At 32.9% G+C, this 13,377-nt stretch overlaps 4 protein-coding genes across 7 annotated transcripts; 3 read left to right on the forward strand and 1 right to left on the reverse strand.

Moving 5' to 3' along the window:
* Positions 1-366: 366 nt before the first annotated feature.
* Positions 367-7,487, forward strand: Bma-age-1 (Phosphatidylinositol 3- and 4-kinase family protein; the record flags this gene model as incomplete). Its single annotated transcript, XM_043079086.1, has 23 exons — positions 367-554; positions 871-1,058; positions 1,349-1,552; positions 2,034-2,197; positions 2,339-2,425; positions 2,505-2,606; positions 2,944-3,003; positions 3,122-3,298; positions 3,384-3,476; positions 3,554-3,685; positions 4,073-4,225; positions 4,292-4,386; positions 4,518-4,770; positions 4,947-5,070; positions 5,139-5,317; positions 5,554-5,642; positions 5,739-5,860; positions 6,079-6,194; positions 6,306-6,445; positions 6,707-6,824; positions 6,893-7,044; positions 7,113-7,221; positions 7,335-7,487. The coding sequence occupies 23 exons, from the start codon at positions 367-369 to the stop codon at positions 7,485-7,487; spliced, it is 3,198 nt and encodes a 1,065-aa protein (XP_042935020.1).
* A 707-nt stretch (positions 7,488-8,194) lies between these two features.
* Positions 8,195-9,649, reverse strand: Bm3890 (uncharacterized protein; the record flags this gene model as incomplete). Its single annotated transcript, XM_001902559.2, has 3 exons — positions 8,195-8,446; positions 8,753-9,022; positions 9,464-9,649. 3 exons carry the CDS (start codon positions 9,647-9,649, stop codon positions 8,195-8,197), a joined length of 708 nt encoding a protein of 235 aa, XP_001902594.1.
* A 408-nt stretch (positions 9,650-10,057) lies between these two features.
* Bm2304 (NADH-ubiquinone oxidoreductase B12 subunit, putative) lies at positions 10,058-10,872 on the forward strand (the record flags this gene model as incomplete). Its single annotated transcript, XM_001902560.2, has 2 exons — positions 10,058-10,185; positions 10,695-10,872. The coding sequence occupies 2 exons, from the start codon at positions 10,058-10,060 to the stop codon at positions 10,870-10,872; spliced, it is 306 nt and encodes a 101-aa protein (XP_001902595.1).
* Positions 10,873-11,750: 878 nt separating this feature from the next.
* Positions 11,751-13,265, forward strand: Bm9817 (Uncharacterized protein; the record flags this gene model as incomplete). 4 transcript variants are annotated; one of them, XM_043079088.1, is made up of 5 exons in its annotated part: positions 11,751-11,794; positions 12,062-12,181; positions 12,444-12,543; positions 12,798-12,975; positions 13,108-13,265. In XM_043079088.1, 5 exons carry the CDS (start codon positions 11,751-11,753, stop codon positions 13,263-13,265), a joined length of 600 nt encoding a protein of 199 aa, XP_042935022.1. The 4 variants fall into 4 exon arrangements, with proteins under 4 accessions (XP_042935022.1, XP_042935021.1, XP_042935023.1 ...); XM_043079087.1 differs by having other exon boundaries at positions 12,864-12,975; XM_043079089.1 differs by lacking the exon at positions 11,751-11,794 and adding an exon at positions 11,813-11,855 and having other exon boundaries at positions 12,067-12,181; positions 12,864-12,975.
* Between the last annotated feature and the right edge of the window lie 112 nt (positions 13,266-13,377).

The raw sequence follows: 13,377 nt of genomic DNA on the forward strand, positions 1-13,377 counted from the left end.
GTTGCTGAGATGTTCGAGGTGTATGCGTATTGGTGGAATAACATGCTGAATTTAAGCTTGAGCAATATTAAATAACGATACCGGTGATGGCACAGAGGCATCAATCTAATGTTAAAAGATGGGGAGGAAAAATAAAAATAATTCAAGGTGATTTTTGCTAGCTGTGAAAATAAATGGAACTGAGTAGAGACAGTTCTGAAATAAAACGGTACTCTTTATTCCTGATTTTACAGATCTATTTCTCAGATAAAGTTATGGATCATCCTGGTGAAAAGCTTGAAGTTATGGCCGTTTCTTCGTGCTTTGTCACATTTAGAGTGAATTGTTTCAGGATGTCATAGTGGAATGAATTACGATTGAAGAGAAATGCAAGAAGTGATTTGTCCGCAGGACTCACCTGATGTGTGGTCAGTTATAGAATGTGGACAATTGGAGGTGGAGGGTAGCACGAGTCTCGATTTACTACTGCCAAATGGTTTCTTCGTCAATGTACGATGCTCTGTGGATTTCACCCTTGCTATGCTTAAACAAGAATTGTTTATACAAGCGAAAAAGTACTTTTTTTCCGTCACTTGACATCCCAACAAACAGTAGGTGTTTGTGAAACCTTTTGCAACTGGTTAATTCTTTTTCTATTTCTCAGCAGTTTTGAAAATCTTAACCAGATTCTAGGTATTACATAGGAGTAATGCTTAAAACTCGAATATTGGAAATGGGGTCAAACACTCATATATTCCGGAAACAGCTTGTGTAAGAAAAAAATTCAGATTTTAAACCAAATGTATTTGATGTAGAAATCTAAATTAAAGGGGTTCCTTTCCCCTATGGCAACTTTTTTAAAAATCGTTCAGGGAATATTCATTTATTCAGATTACCGTTGTTCAGTCTTTTGTTGACACCATCGGATTACATATTTTTTACGATTAGAACAGACGGTGAACGTGAAGAATTATACGATGAATCTCGTTCCATATTCTCGTTACGGCTTTTTGTACCTTTACTTTGTTTGGTTGAGCCTGAAGGTAATCGGGAGGAAAAAGAACTGACACATGATATCGGTAATTTCTTGCTTTTCAACTGGCACTATGTGCTGTAAACTCACTCATGAATAGATTTTAATAAACGTAATTTTAAAATCAGTTGTTACTTCAAGATATATTATTTAGTAATTTTAGCCCTTCCCGGATGCAGACTATGTTGTGAAACCGTAATTCACTGTGTCATGCACAACTTGCTTAATTTAATTATATATATATATATATATATATATATATATATATATAATTATATATATATATATATATATATCAAATATTGAGTTAAAAGTGTTGATTTTTTAAATCTTCAGGTCTCGCTATTGGACGTCCCTTGACAGAAATTGAAGTAAACTTATCCTCTGATGAAATGTCATATCGTATGGATTTGTATAAAGTGTCAGAACAAGCAGTTTCTAGTCGTGGGGTTGTCGGCTATTCTCATTATGCATTCCCTGAAGATGTTTCAAGCGAGTTAGACACTGATATTCCGCCACAAGTCAAATCAAAAATCCAGAGTAATTTTTCTAATATTACTTTCTAAAGTTTTATTACAGTTTCTTTTTTCCTTTTGTTGTATAATGGAGTTGGTATGGATAACTCATTGACAAAAAAAAGAATATAAAAAGAGTTTATATCTGATTAAAGTTTGAGGGAAGAGAAATTTCTTACCAAATTTGCTAATTTATGAAATATTTTTTGTTTGTTAATATTGATCGCTTTTGGGTGGAGGCAAAACTACTAAAAATGGCAGTTTTTTGAACATAATTGATTATGTTATATGCATTGCACCAGAGTGAGTCATATATGATATTCATCAGCAAAATTCGATTCATTGAAAAGTTTATTTTTGTATCAGGGTAGCATTAGAGATAACCAGGTTTTCCACCACTAGGAATCAAATCTTCTTAAGTTAGTCGGTTGCTGTAGCAGTTTTGTGGTTTTTCATGTTTGTGAAGCTCATAATTAAATTTTATTGCTTTAAATAATGAATTTTAGTGGCAGATTTGTACATTGAGTTATGGTATCGCAGTAGAGAGGATGAGCTGGCAAATATCGACACGAACTGTGTTTGTGTCAAAATTCGTAAAGTTATTGGTGTGCATGCTTCAGATGCTATAGCAAATGCAATAAAGGAGCTTATGCAACAACATAAATTATTTGTAATAAATTTATTTGAGATTTTCTTTTTATATCTGTAGCCTTCAGAGCAGGAGATTTTGGAACTAAAAAAATGGCGATAGAGAAAGGAAAAAAAGAAACGGTTTTTGTGTTTCTAGATTTCTGAACAGATTTCATTCTAGATCAAGGAAGCTGCGTCTAGTTTCTTGTTACAAATAGCGGGGCGGCGTTGTTTTTTAACCAAGGACATCAGGTTAACCAGTTTTGAGGTAATTTTATTTCTTTTACTTAATTTATTCGTTTATTTTGTCATTTTATTTGCAGTAAATCATAATCTTTAATTTGTAGTATGTCAGATCATCCTTCGAGAATTATCGCATACCAAAATTCATATTGCGAAGAAAAGATATTGTGATGAAAGACTTTACAGAACCTCCACCGATAACCAAAGTGAGCATTTTATACTTTCTTACGCGTATTAATCAGAATATAGAATTATAATGAGTTAGTGTTATAAGCGATGGAATGTTGAAAACATCTAGTTTGAGTTACGGAGCATAATTTAATGGTTCATATATTTAATTTCAACACATTTAAACATTCATTTAATTCATATTCAATTTAATGATTCTTAAGCACTGGTAAAGTTTCCTATACTTCCCATAACTCACAGTTACTTAAAGAAAAAAGTTATGGTGATTAAAATTTTAAAACTATTAAAATTACTGAACATTTTTTTTTGCTTTTCTTGTTCTATTTTTTTGATTGCATTTCTCTATTATTTTAGCCGGGTTGGGTACGAGCGTATGAGAGTCGACTCGATCGAACTGATGGAGTCGCCGTGAAGGTTTGCATTTTCAACCGTTTGTTCTCGCTCATATGTCTTTTGAAATGTTAATGAAATTTAGAAAATAATTAAAAGTTTTTACTAAAATCTGAGAAAATTTAAATCCAACTTGATTTAGGAATGTTCTTTGTGGAAAGTGGATGATAATTTGAAATTACGAATACACAGCGCATCTCATTTAAGCATATTAGATTTTGACAAGATATATGTAAAAGCATCTTTATATCACGGAATAGATCTTATTGCAAATAGAGAATCAGCCTGTGTTTCTCCTTCAAATCCGCGTTGGAGTGATGTAAGTAGAATACACGTTCTTTTTTTTAAATTACGGTATATATTGTCAGATTTTCGAAGTTGATAATATATTATTTGATTTTTAGGGCTGGATCGATTTCGATGTACATTTAAAAGATTTGGCTCCGTCTGTACAATTGTGCCTTTCTCTAGTTGCCGTAAAACAAAAAAAGAAAGAGGTTAATTTCATTTTCTTCATTTGCTTTTCAAACGTACACAGTCTTTTCCAGATGTGGTTTGCTAATTGTATTTTTAGGAATATAGTGGAATTGGTTGGGTGAATATACGCCTTTTCGATTGTGACGAGAAGCTCATTCAGGGAAAATTTATGCTTTATTTGTGGCCTTTTCCGAAGTATTGCACCGAGCTACTTTATCCATCTGGACAAGTAACACTTTTATGTCTGACCGAAAAATTGCAGCCAAGAATTATAAGGCTTTTGAATTTATTATCAGGTATTGTAAATACTAAAGATATCCGGATATTCACTGTAATTCGTCTATCGATATTGATGCAGCCTTCTGCCGGATTCACAGTATTAGTTATTAAATCGTTATTTCAATTTACACATATTTTTACTTTGGACTGCTGCATATAAACGCTGAATGTAGCAGCATATTTTCTTCATCAAATCTGTGCTTTAGTTTGCTTGCATATTTGTTAGCACCACATAATGATGCAACCACAATAAACTTTGTTTAACATTTTGAATTATTTTCTTAGTTTATAAAGTATAAATGATAATCAAACTGTGTAAAGTATTCAATATGTTTAGGTAGGATCAAATGACAATCATGATACAGTTCGTATAGAAGTAGAATTTGAAGATTATGGATGTGTAGAATTCCCAGATATAGATTCAATGTGCGAATATGTCGAAAAACTGGATGCTTACGGTGGAAAATTGCGTTTACAAGCTTTATCATCAGTAATTATTTCATACTTATGATTCATGAGAATTTATTGTTTCATAAGTATAAGAAAGGTTTTCTAGCCAGCCAATTCAATGAAGGAATTTCTTGACTCCTTACGTTTTGTGGATGCTGAATATTTGACCGATAAGCAAATGGAACATTTATGGGAAGCAAGGTGATTTTTAGAATTAGTGATCAGTTCTTTTTACTTTTATCTTAATGAGTTGATAACTGCTGACATTAAGTCATATCGGAACCTAACTATTCCTTAAGTTAGTTGCTCGGAATGTTAATTGCCTATTTCAGAGAGTTAGTTGCACAGTATAAACCTGATTTATTGCCACTAATTGCGCATTGTCCCTTGATTTGGACGAGAAGAGACGAATTTTCACGACTATACGAATTACTAAAACGGTGGGGTAAAATTCAACCAGAGACAGCTCTGATGCTTTTGGATTGTAAATATCCTGATATCAGAATCCGAGAATTTGCAGTAGATTCGCTTGATAATGTTTTGGATAATGATAGATTACAGCTTTATATCTTGCCTCTCATTCAGGTAAGGTTGTTCTTTATAAAATATTGAGCAATGCATTTGAACTATAAGCAAAAATAAATATATTGGAGCCTACATAATAATGTACTGCGTTACAGTATGATTTTTTACCTCGAACTCTATTATTTTGCACTAAACTATCGATGTTGTAACGAAATTAGATGCTCTTTTGACTACAGGTTTTGAAGTTTGAGCCGTATGGGTCATGTGCTTTAAGCAGGATGCTTCTGAAAAGAGCTCTGTGTAACAATCGCATTGGTCATATACTGTTTTGGTTACTACGAGCTGAACTTGGACAACTAAGTAATTATCTCCTTACAAGAAAATAATATAATTTTACAAGTTAAATTTACCACTGGTCAAACTTTCAGGTGAAGTAGGTCAAGATTTAACAAAGATTTACAAACGTTTCGCTTTAATGATTGAAGCCTATTGTCGAGCTAACTATACTCATCTTAATTCTATGTTACGACAAGTGGATATGGTAGTAAGGTTGACAAATCTTAGTAAAATTATCAAAACCATGAAGGATAATGAATGCGCTACCAAGGTTAACAGTTCCCAAAGCATTTCAGCTTTTTACTGTAAGTTACTGACCATATCACTCGATACTAAGGTATTTCTTCTCTTAGTGCAGCCAATATATTTATTTCACCTGCCTTCCAATTATTGTTTTATTGTTACTTATTATGCTGGGAACTTTTCAGATGTCCATGTCATAGCCTAATTTTTTATGGATGGGGAAATAAATTATCATGCACTTAAATTTAATGCTCGTTTTTTTAGCATTTGCAAAAGGAATTGGCATCATGCGTGGAAATAATGCAGAATATGATCTCACCTTTAGATGTTTCCAATAGTTTAGGCGCATTAAAGTAAGCCTTTTTCAATTATTTTAGTTATGTAAAAACCAATGCTAATATGTTTATTTAGAAAATTTTGCAAAACACGAAAATATGTGGTCTTTTTAGCATTGAACTGTGTAAAGTGATAGGGAGTGCGAAGCAACCACTCCGACTGGCCTGGACTAATCCAGAACCTCTTGCTCGGTTGCACAATGAGACGCATCAGATTATCTTCAAGAACGGTGATGGTAGGCATTATTTTTATAATTTTGGAATTTTACCAATAGTTGTGGTTATTATAATCATGTGATCAGTTTTGTTCAAAAAGCTCAATTGAAAGAGCGTTTGCTTCTGATTAAATTTCAAGTCTACATCCATGATTTTGTTGCTAAGATTGCTTGGGCTGATACTGCTAAGATCGCAGCATTAGTTTATGTGCTTTAAGTTTGCTGATGTTAAATTTTAGATCTGCGACAAGATATGCTAACTCTACAGGTTATGCGTATTATGGATGCACTGTGGAAAAGTCAAGATTATGATCTCTGTTTAAGCATTTATGAAGTACTGCCAATGGGAAGAAATGTAAGTTATGAAGAACGCTTCTGAGCATTTAGTAGAAGAAATTTTTTTTTTTATAAACAATTATTGCGATTGGGTACTTTGTAGTATAAAAGTAAAGAGAATAACTTGCAGGTTGGAATGATTTATGTTGTTCAAAACTGCAGTACACTTTTCGAAATTCAGTGTGCTGCAAAGCAGCTTGGCTCAACGTTCAGTATGGAAAGTGGTCTTATTAACAAATATATACGAAATTATTCGGAAAATTCGAAAGTGTACGTTCACAGCTCCGAGAAAAAAACTGTAACACAAAACTTTCACAAGATATCGAATTTTTTTCTAATCCCAAAAATAAGTTAGGGTTAGGACGAATCCATCAGGTTTGGTCAAAACATTTTAACGCAAAGCTATTTTTTCCATTTTATTCGCAGTCCTCCCAATTCATTCTACAATGAAGCAGTAATAAGGAAATGATCCTTTGATAAGGTACTTTTTAGAAACCGTTTTTGGAAGTTTAATTATGAATTTTCTTGCAGATATCTGGAAGGAGTTGATCGTTTTACTGCTTCGTGTGCTGGATACTGTGTTGCAACATATGTGTTGGGAATCAAGGACAGACATCAAGATAATATCATGCTAGCCAAAGATGGGAGGGTACTTATTGTAACGTTAACTTTGATAATTTTTGTTATTTTCTATAACTTCCGATTTTTATTTTGCAGCTGTTTCATATCGATTTTGGACATTTTTTGGGGCACTATAAAAAGAAATTAGGTATTAATCGTGATCGAGTGCCATTTGTTTTGACCGATCATTTTCTGTGCGTTATAGCCAAGGGCAAAAGCAATTTCCGTGATAGCCACGAATATAAAAAGTGAGTAAACACATATCTCTCCATAGTTTTCTTATTTGTTGAAAAAGAATGAAATTAAAATTTTTAAGGTTCAAGAAGCTATGTACAGATGCATATATTATATTGCATCAACGATCCAAGTTATTTATTTCGCTCTTTTCGATGCTGCTGTGTATGGGGCTTCCTGAGCTGCAAACGGTAGCTTATCATTAGAATTTTTAACTTTTTTTCCTTGAAAAGTCTGCAAAACTATAGTCTTTCTTGAATTTATAAATTGTGCTGTTTGTGTAATGAACGAGACTTTATTTTAGAGAGAAGATATTGATTTCTTGAAAGGAACATTATGCTCTGATATGGATTCCGCCCTTGCAACTACATCGTTTTACAAAATTTTTGAAGAAGCCTTTAGCGGCGCATGGTCAACTAAAACTAATTGGTTCTTCCATTCTGTTAAACATTTATAGTTTTTGGAAAAATTCTGCCTAGTTCTAAACTGTCCCAAACTATAAAAACATCTGGTAGCAAATGGCATGGCTTTAAAGCCTCTCGGATCCTTTTTAAATCTCAATAGGGAAGTTTGCTTTTTATGCTTCTTTTTGATACGGTGACAGGAAGGTAACTGTTTAAGGAATAGCTCTAAAAAAGGAACATGATCGTTAAATTTAAAATTCCGTATTTTATCTAGCTTATTTCTGAATAAACTGTACTTTATATATATATGTTGTTTGGGTGCAAGAAACAGAAGAACTTTGTCAGCAATTTTAATCACTTCATTTATTTTTAAAGTGACCCAAAACAAAATATCAACAACATGAATGAATTGAAAAACTTTGCAATAACAAATATTTTGGCTTTGTGATCAGTGTCTATTTTGCAAAAGAAAGCAACTATGAAGGTTTTGTAAAAACAGTCCGCAAAATAGAATAGGTTTGAAAAAAGGATTCAAAAACAAGACTTGTGAAAAGGCACATTGAAAATTTGACTATCATCGACAATTGCTCAAGTGAAATAAATTAATAAATTTTCTGAGGATTTATTACATCATACAAAACATATTAGAGAGCTAAACGGAATGAATACATGGCCTTTAATTACATTGTCTTGCAAAGCATTTATGTGAGTAAAATATAAAGTTTAAAGTTTTTCTCAGAGTGAATGATGGAACTGAGACTCACCTTCCGATTCGACGATCTCTTGATGAGTATTCATGGAGATATGAAAGGAATTGCTGATACGAAAAATTACTGGGAAGGCTTTTCAACTGCAATATTTCCGTTATCCTTAATACCCATGGAGAATAATCCGCCATTGTTCCCAAATTACCTATTTGGAGTAGGAAGTCCGGTTCCCAAATGTGTTCTCTAGCAAGATATTCTGATATTTTCTCGATTGTTATGTTTTCCGGCGCACATTCCATGCAAAGCTGAAAGTAATTCAATAAAATAAGTCAAAAAAATTTAAGAGACTTGTTATAATATCCTTGTATTCTAGCTAATATGACACAGTTTGGCAATCAAAACACGGGATTATTAAATTTCTGGGTACGGGTATAAACTTACCCAGTTTTGACCACTGTGGAAAGCAGACCCTAAATTACAATATACTTTTTTTAATCTTCAGAGGCATTCCCATCCGCTCCCAACTTATTGTTTCATTTACATAATCCACTGTATTAAAGATGGAATAATGCAAATCCTTAAAAGCGATTTAAACTGTTAACAAAATATACTCTTCGGCAAGCTCGAACTATGGATTGTCTTCCGTCTCGTGCACCAAGTATTTTAACAGTAGTATAGGTGATGTTCGGATTGATCATGAAATGGTCGGAATCGTAAAATTCCACATCAACAAGCTGCTTCGAGCATGCCTTCCGCATAATATCATGCGTTAACCTTCGCAGAAGTTCTCGTTTCGAAAAAATATATGACCATGGGTCGTATAGAGTAAGTCTTGTGATGCCAGCGCTTGCACTATGAACAATCAATTTACTCAGAGCTTCCTAAAAAACATTCTTTAAACTGACGATATGACAGGAATATCATCGCAGCTTAGTACTTCGAAGAGGGACATATAGCTAGTATGGATAATTAAGATTAAAAAATTTAAGTTGATTCGCTCAATAAATGATGCATTTCCAATGAATTCGCAAATTACCTTACTTATCAGAAATTCCACATTTTAGTAGTTAGTTACTTACATTAATTCTTAAAGTTGTTAACATAATAATATTAACAATGGAATAGAGAACGCCACTGATTTACAAGCGTTCATTTAGGAATCTTGAATTTTTAGCAAAAATCTTTTGATACTAAAATATGTAGATACGTAGATCAAATTTTCATGAAAATTTGAAGAATGATGCACTTATCTTTTAGAATTTCAAACTGCAAAAAACTTCGAAACTTCAAAATTTAAAGTGGAACTTAAATAAAAAACCTACAAGAGAAATAGCATATTTATCGGTGTATAGGACAGCGAGATGATTAGGAAGCTGATGAGATTGAGAGTTGCTGTCGGCGCTATAGAAAAGGCTTTTAATGATAAGTGATGGCTTGGAGATATAATTGAGGATTACTTCCAAGAAAGTGTACGCAAACCTTAACCACTCCACCACAACATTCAGCATCTCCAGTTGATCAGCTCACAAAAGCATCGACAACTTCCGTCTGAACGAACATCTCTCGAACACTTCACTTTTTCACAGACCGCAATTATGTCGAGATCGATGAGGGAGTGCATAGTGCGGGGAGTTTTAGGTGCCTCTGAGAGTTGTGAAGTCTTACAATCGTAGAATGGAGAGGTCTGAGGGAATATCTTATTTCTAAGTTGGTGTCCTTGCTGTCTAATGTTTCAGTAAGGAAAGTACTAAAAGTTGTTTCCCGCTTACCAATACTTCTTTCTTTAGATTGCGAATTGAACTTTATTATTACTCTCTGCCAATCTTTTTTATCCTTCAGCAGTACTTCTTTTAGATCTCAAGGAAGAAGGAAGTTGAGCTCTTTTGGGACTTGTTCATTTTCAGGCTGTATTTGTGATGATGGGGCATGACCATGGACCAAAAATACCATCGTATACAGTATATGATAATTATCGTGAGATACCGAAACTACGAGCACATGAGGAAAGGCTAGCACGGATCGGTCTAAAAGATCCTTGGATAAGGTATGTGTTGTTACTATGAAAGATCTAGACTATATGATATCCTTAATTTTTATTTGGAAAAAACTAACTTCTCTATTATAAATTGTTCACATTATATTTGGAGATTCACATTTGTGTATAAAGATAACATCACCAATTTTATTACACATATTATACTTTCCTTCTTTTATTATTACTGTCATCTATTTTGGGAACTGCAGATTTAAGGAAATGATTTATTTCTTTGTTGATAAATGACACATGCAAATGGTATTTGGCTAATTAGTAACCAGATTAAATTATGCGTAGTTATCGAATTTTTCTTCAGTCCTGTATCTTTCGTCGTTCAGTGCTATGTATATCATTTTACTGATTCCATAAAAGTTGGAAACGGGATTTCATACTATTGTACTCACAACTTTTCAAATTTATGGCATATTTTGGTAGCTTATTTCATGTCATAAACTAAATTTCTTTCTTGATATTTTCAGAATTGATTTAAAAATTCTATTAGTGTTTCTCATTTTTAGGAATTATTCATATTTGTTTATGGGACGATTTGCTGGCGACTCCTGGGGTAGTTTTAAATATATGATTCGTGCTGGATGGAAGTTAGGATGTGGTGTTGCAGCTGCAGTAATAGCCGTTGAAGAATCATACATGTACTGGAAATATGGTCATACACATTGGGGAAAAGAACATCATTAGAATCAGAATCAATTCTCTTCCATGTAATCATCTCAATTCTATATGTTGTTTAGACTAACTATAGTGTAATTTTAATATTTTCGCATTTGAAAGAAAAACAATTTAAATAATGCCGAAATTATTACGAAACAAATTTTATGCGTGCTTTGTATGATTATAGTTTGTGAACTCTTCAAGGTCTCTGAATCGTTAGAGGGACTTTTCTGGAAACCTGTAGGCCTTTTAATATGTAAATATCACACTTTATGTTATAAAGCTTATGTCATATTGTACAGGTTTTTGTCCACAAGCGCTCTTATAATAGTGAAAAGCCCTTCCTTTTGATGGAAATAGTGTAAATAACTGACATAAAAATTTATTTTTCTCTTTGAAAGTGTTTTCTCAAAAAAAAAAAGGGGTTTCATACTACGTTGAAGATGCAAATGAGACACGAAACCAGGCTAAATATCGCAAATTCAATATCGCAAGTTATATTTTAGATTGAAGAATAAATTTTGTGAAACTATTTCGTCAGCATTATTTGTCAAATATAACTGTCGATAATTTGGATTTGTTCATCTTATGTTCAGTTTTTAGGGAGGAAAGAGTGAGGGATGGGTAAAAGTTTCTTTTCTGCCATTAACCTTCCTGATTTTTGAAAAACAACAAAAAGTTGAAAATGCATCAGTAGTCTGTCACTATTCTGTTTTTATTCCATCAACCAATTATTAAAATGGGAGTGTTTGGCCTGTAAAATAGGTCAGTAATTGAGACTTCCGATAATATCTCAGTGAATAGAGATCGGACTGATTTAGCTTGAATGTTTCATTTTCAATTCCTTCCTCTCTTCTGTATGCAGTGAGCGATAGTGTGATTCATTGTACTTCTGGGTTTTTGTCATGTTATGCAGTTCCGAAAAACGATTTCGACAAGTACAGTTGGGGTAATCGTCAGTTATTGAATGCAGTCACTAGGAGTTTTTGCTGTTTGCTTTCTTTTTATCGGTAACAGCTTTGAGTATTTGCAAGTTTTGCTTAGATAAAAGGGACTTGGTATTTTGGCTGAATCTATGGAAGTTTGTTATTAAATTTCTAGAATAATTATGCAGCTTATTTCGAATAAAATTTTACAAGGTCACTGTTGTTTGAAAAGTTCAACATAGCCAGCAAAAAATTAATTTCGCTCTTCTTTCATAATAAGTTTATATTAGCCTAGGTGCTACTAATTCATTGGAGAAAACAGTAAAGCAATTCACCGCTAATAGTGATCGATGGGTTGTTCCGAACAATAGTCAAAATGCAGTTGTTTCGCAACGTCAACTTTCTGGCAGGTTCCTTTGATTTTAAAAACATTTTAAAACTTTAAAATCCAAAATTTGTTCTAACTAATGACAGGGTGTCTTATTCATTGTATTCATTTGATATGAGAAATATAAGCAAAGTTTGGAATGCTATGTCTTATATGATATACTTTCTTAGACATGAAAAATTTTTCTATTTCGAATGATGATAAGGCATTGAATAAGCGGATTATTAGTGAAGAAATAAGATTTATTTAAATCAAGTTTTCATGTATTTAATGAATTGTTTGAGATTCAATGCAGCGAGCATAGTTAATTTGCTTACTGTTATCATGCAAATTTTGAACAGAAATCGGTCAAACTTGGTATCACCCAATCGGTATATGCGACAGGTCAGCATATTTTTATCCTAAATATTTTAATTGGTGGAATAACCTTGATTTTTAAGAGTTATCCGTTATCTCCAAATTTGTTCCTGATGTAAAGCTCCTCATCAGGCACGAACTAAATTTAAATTTTGTTATTTCAGTCTTACTTGTTCTCCAAGTATATATTAAAGTTAAATCTTGCTTATGACAGGAATCATTAACTTTTCCTTATGATATTACATTTTAAACTGATAAAACAAAGATCTCTCGTTAAAAAGGATTGGAATCTGAAAGAGTATGTTCAATTTACAAGTACAGAGAATGATTATAATCAAAAGCGCCAGACTTTGGCTCATCTGGACACCGGCGGAAATAATTTTGATCGCTTTATAGTATCGGAAAGGAGAAACGATAACCCATTTTTGGACTGGGTTGTAGGCAGATTTAATAGGCAAGGTCAAATTTTGATTTGTCTCAGATCTCATCAAATAATGAGTCATTTTCTTCCACACTCCATCTTACCTTTTAATCTACTCACTTATATCAGACTCCAGTTCACCATATTTTTTATACAGAATATTAGTTTAGGTTTGGATTGGTCAAATGGAAATCTCAGACTGGTCAATATACAAGGTAACAGTATACTGGGATCCGACCTAATTGTACACGATCGTAGTGTTGAAATACCTCTCAAACAGTGGCTTTATGCTTTGAATTCGATTCTTAAGCCAAGCTCTGATTATTAAAGTCGTAATTATTAAATAAGTATTAGCATATCCATGAACTATAGATACTTTTCCTTACACATATTTGTTGATTAAAATCAATAATTCTTCCAATATTCTAAGGATATGTTAT

This window comes from Brugia malayi (genome assembly GCF_000002995.4).
Source record: "Brugia malayi strain FR3 genome assembly, contig: Bm_v4_Chr2_contig_001, whole genome shotgun sequence".
NCBI lineage: Eukaryota > Metazoa > Nematoda > Chromadorea > Rhabditida > Onchocercidae > Brugia > Brugia malayi.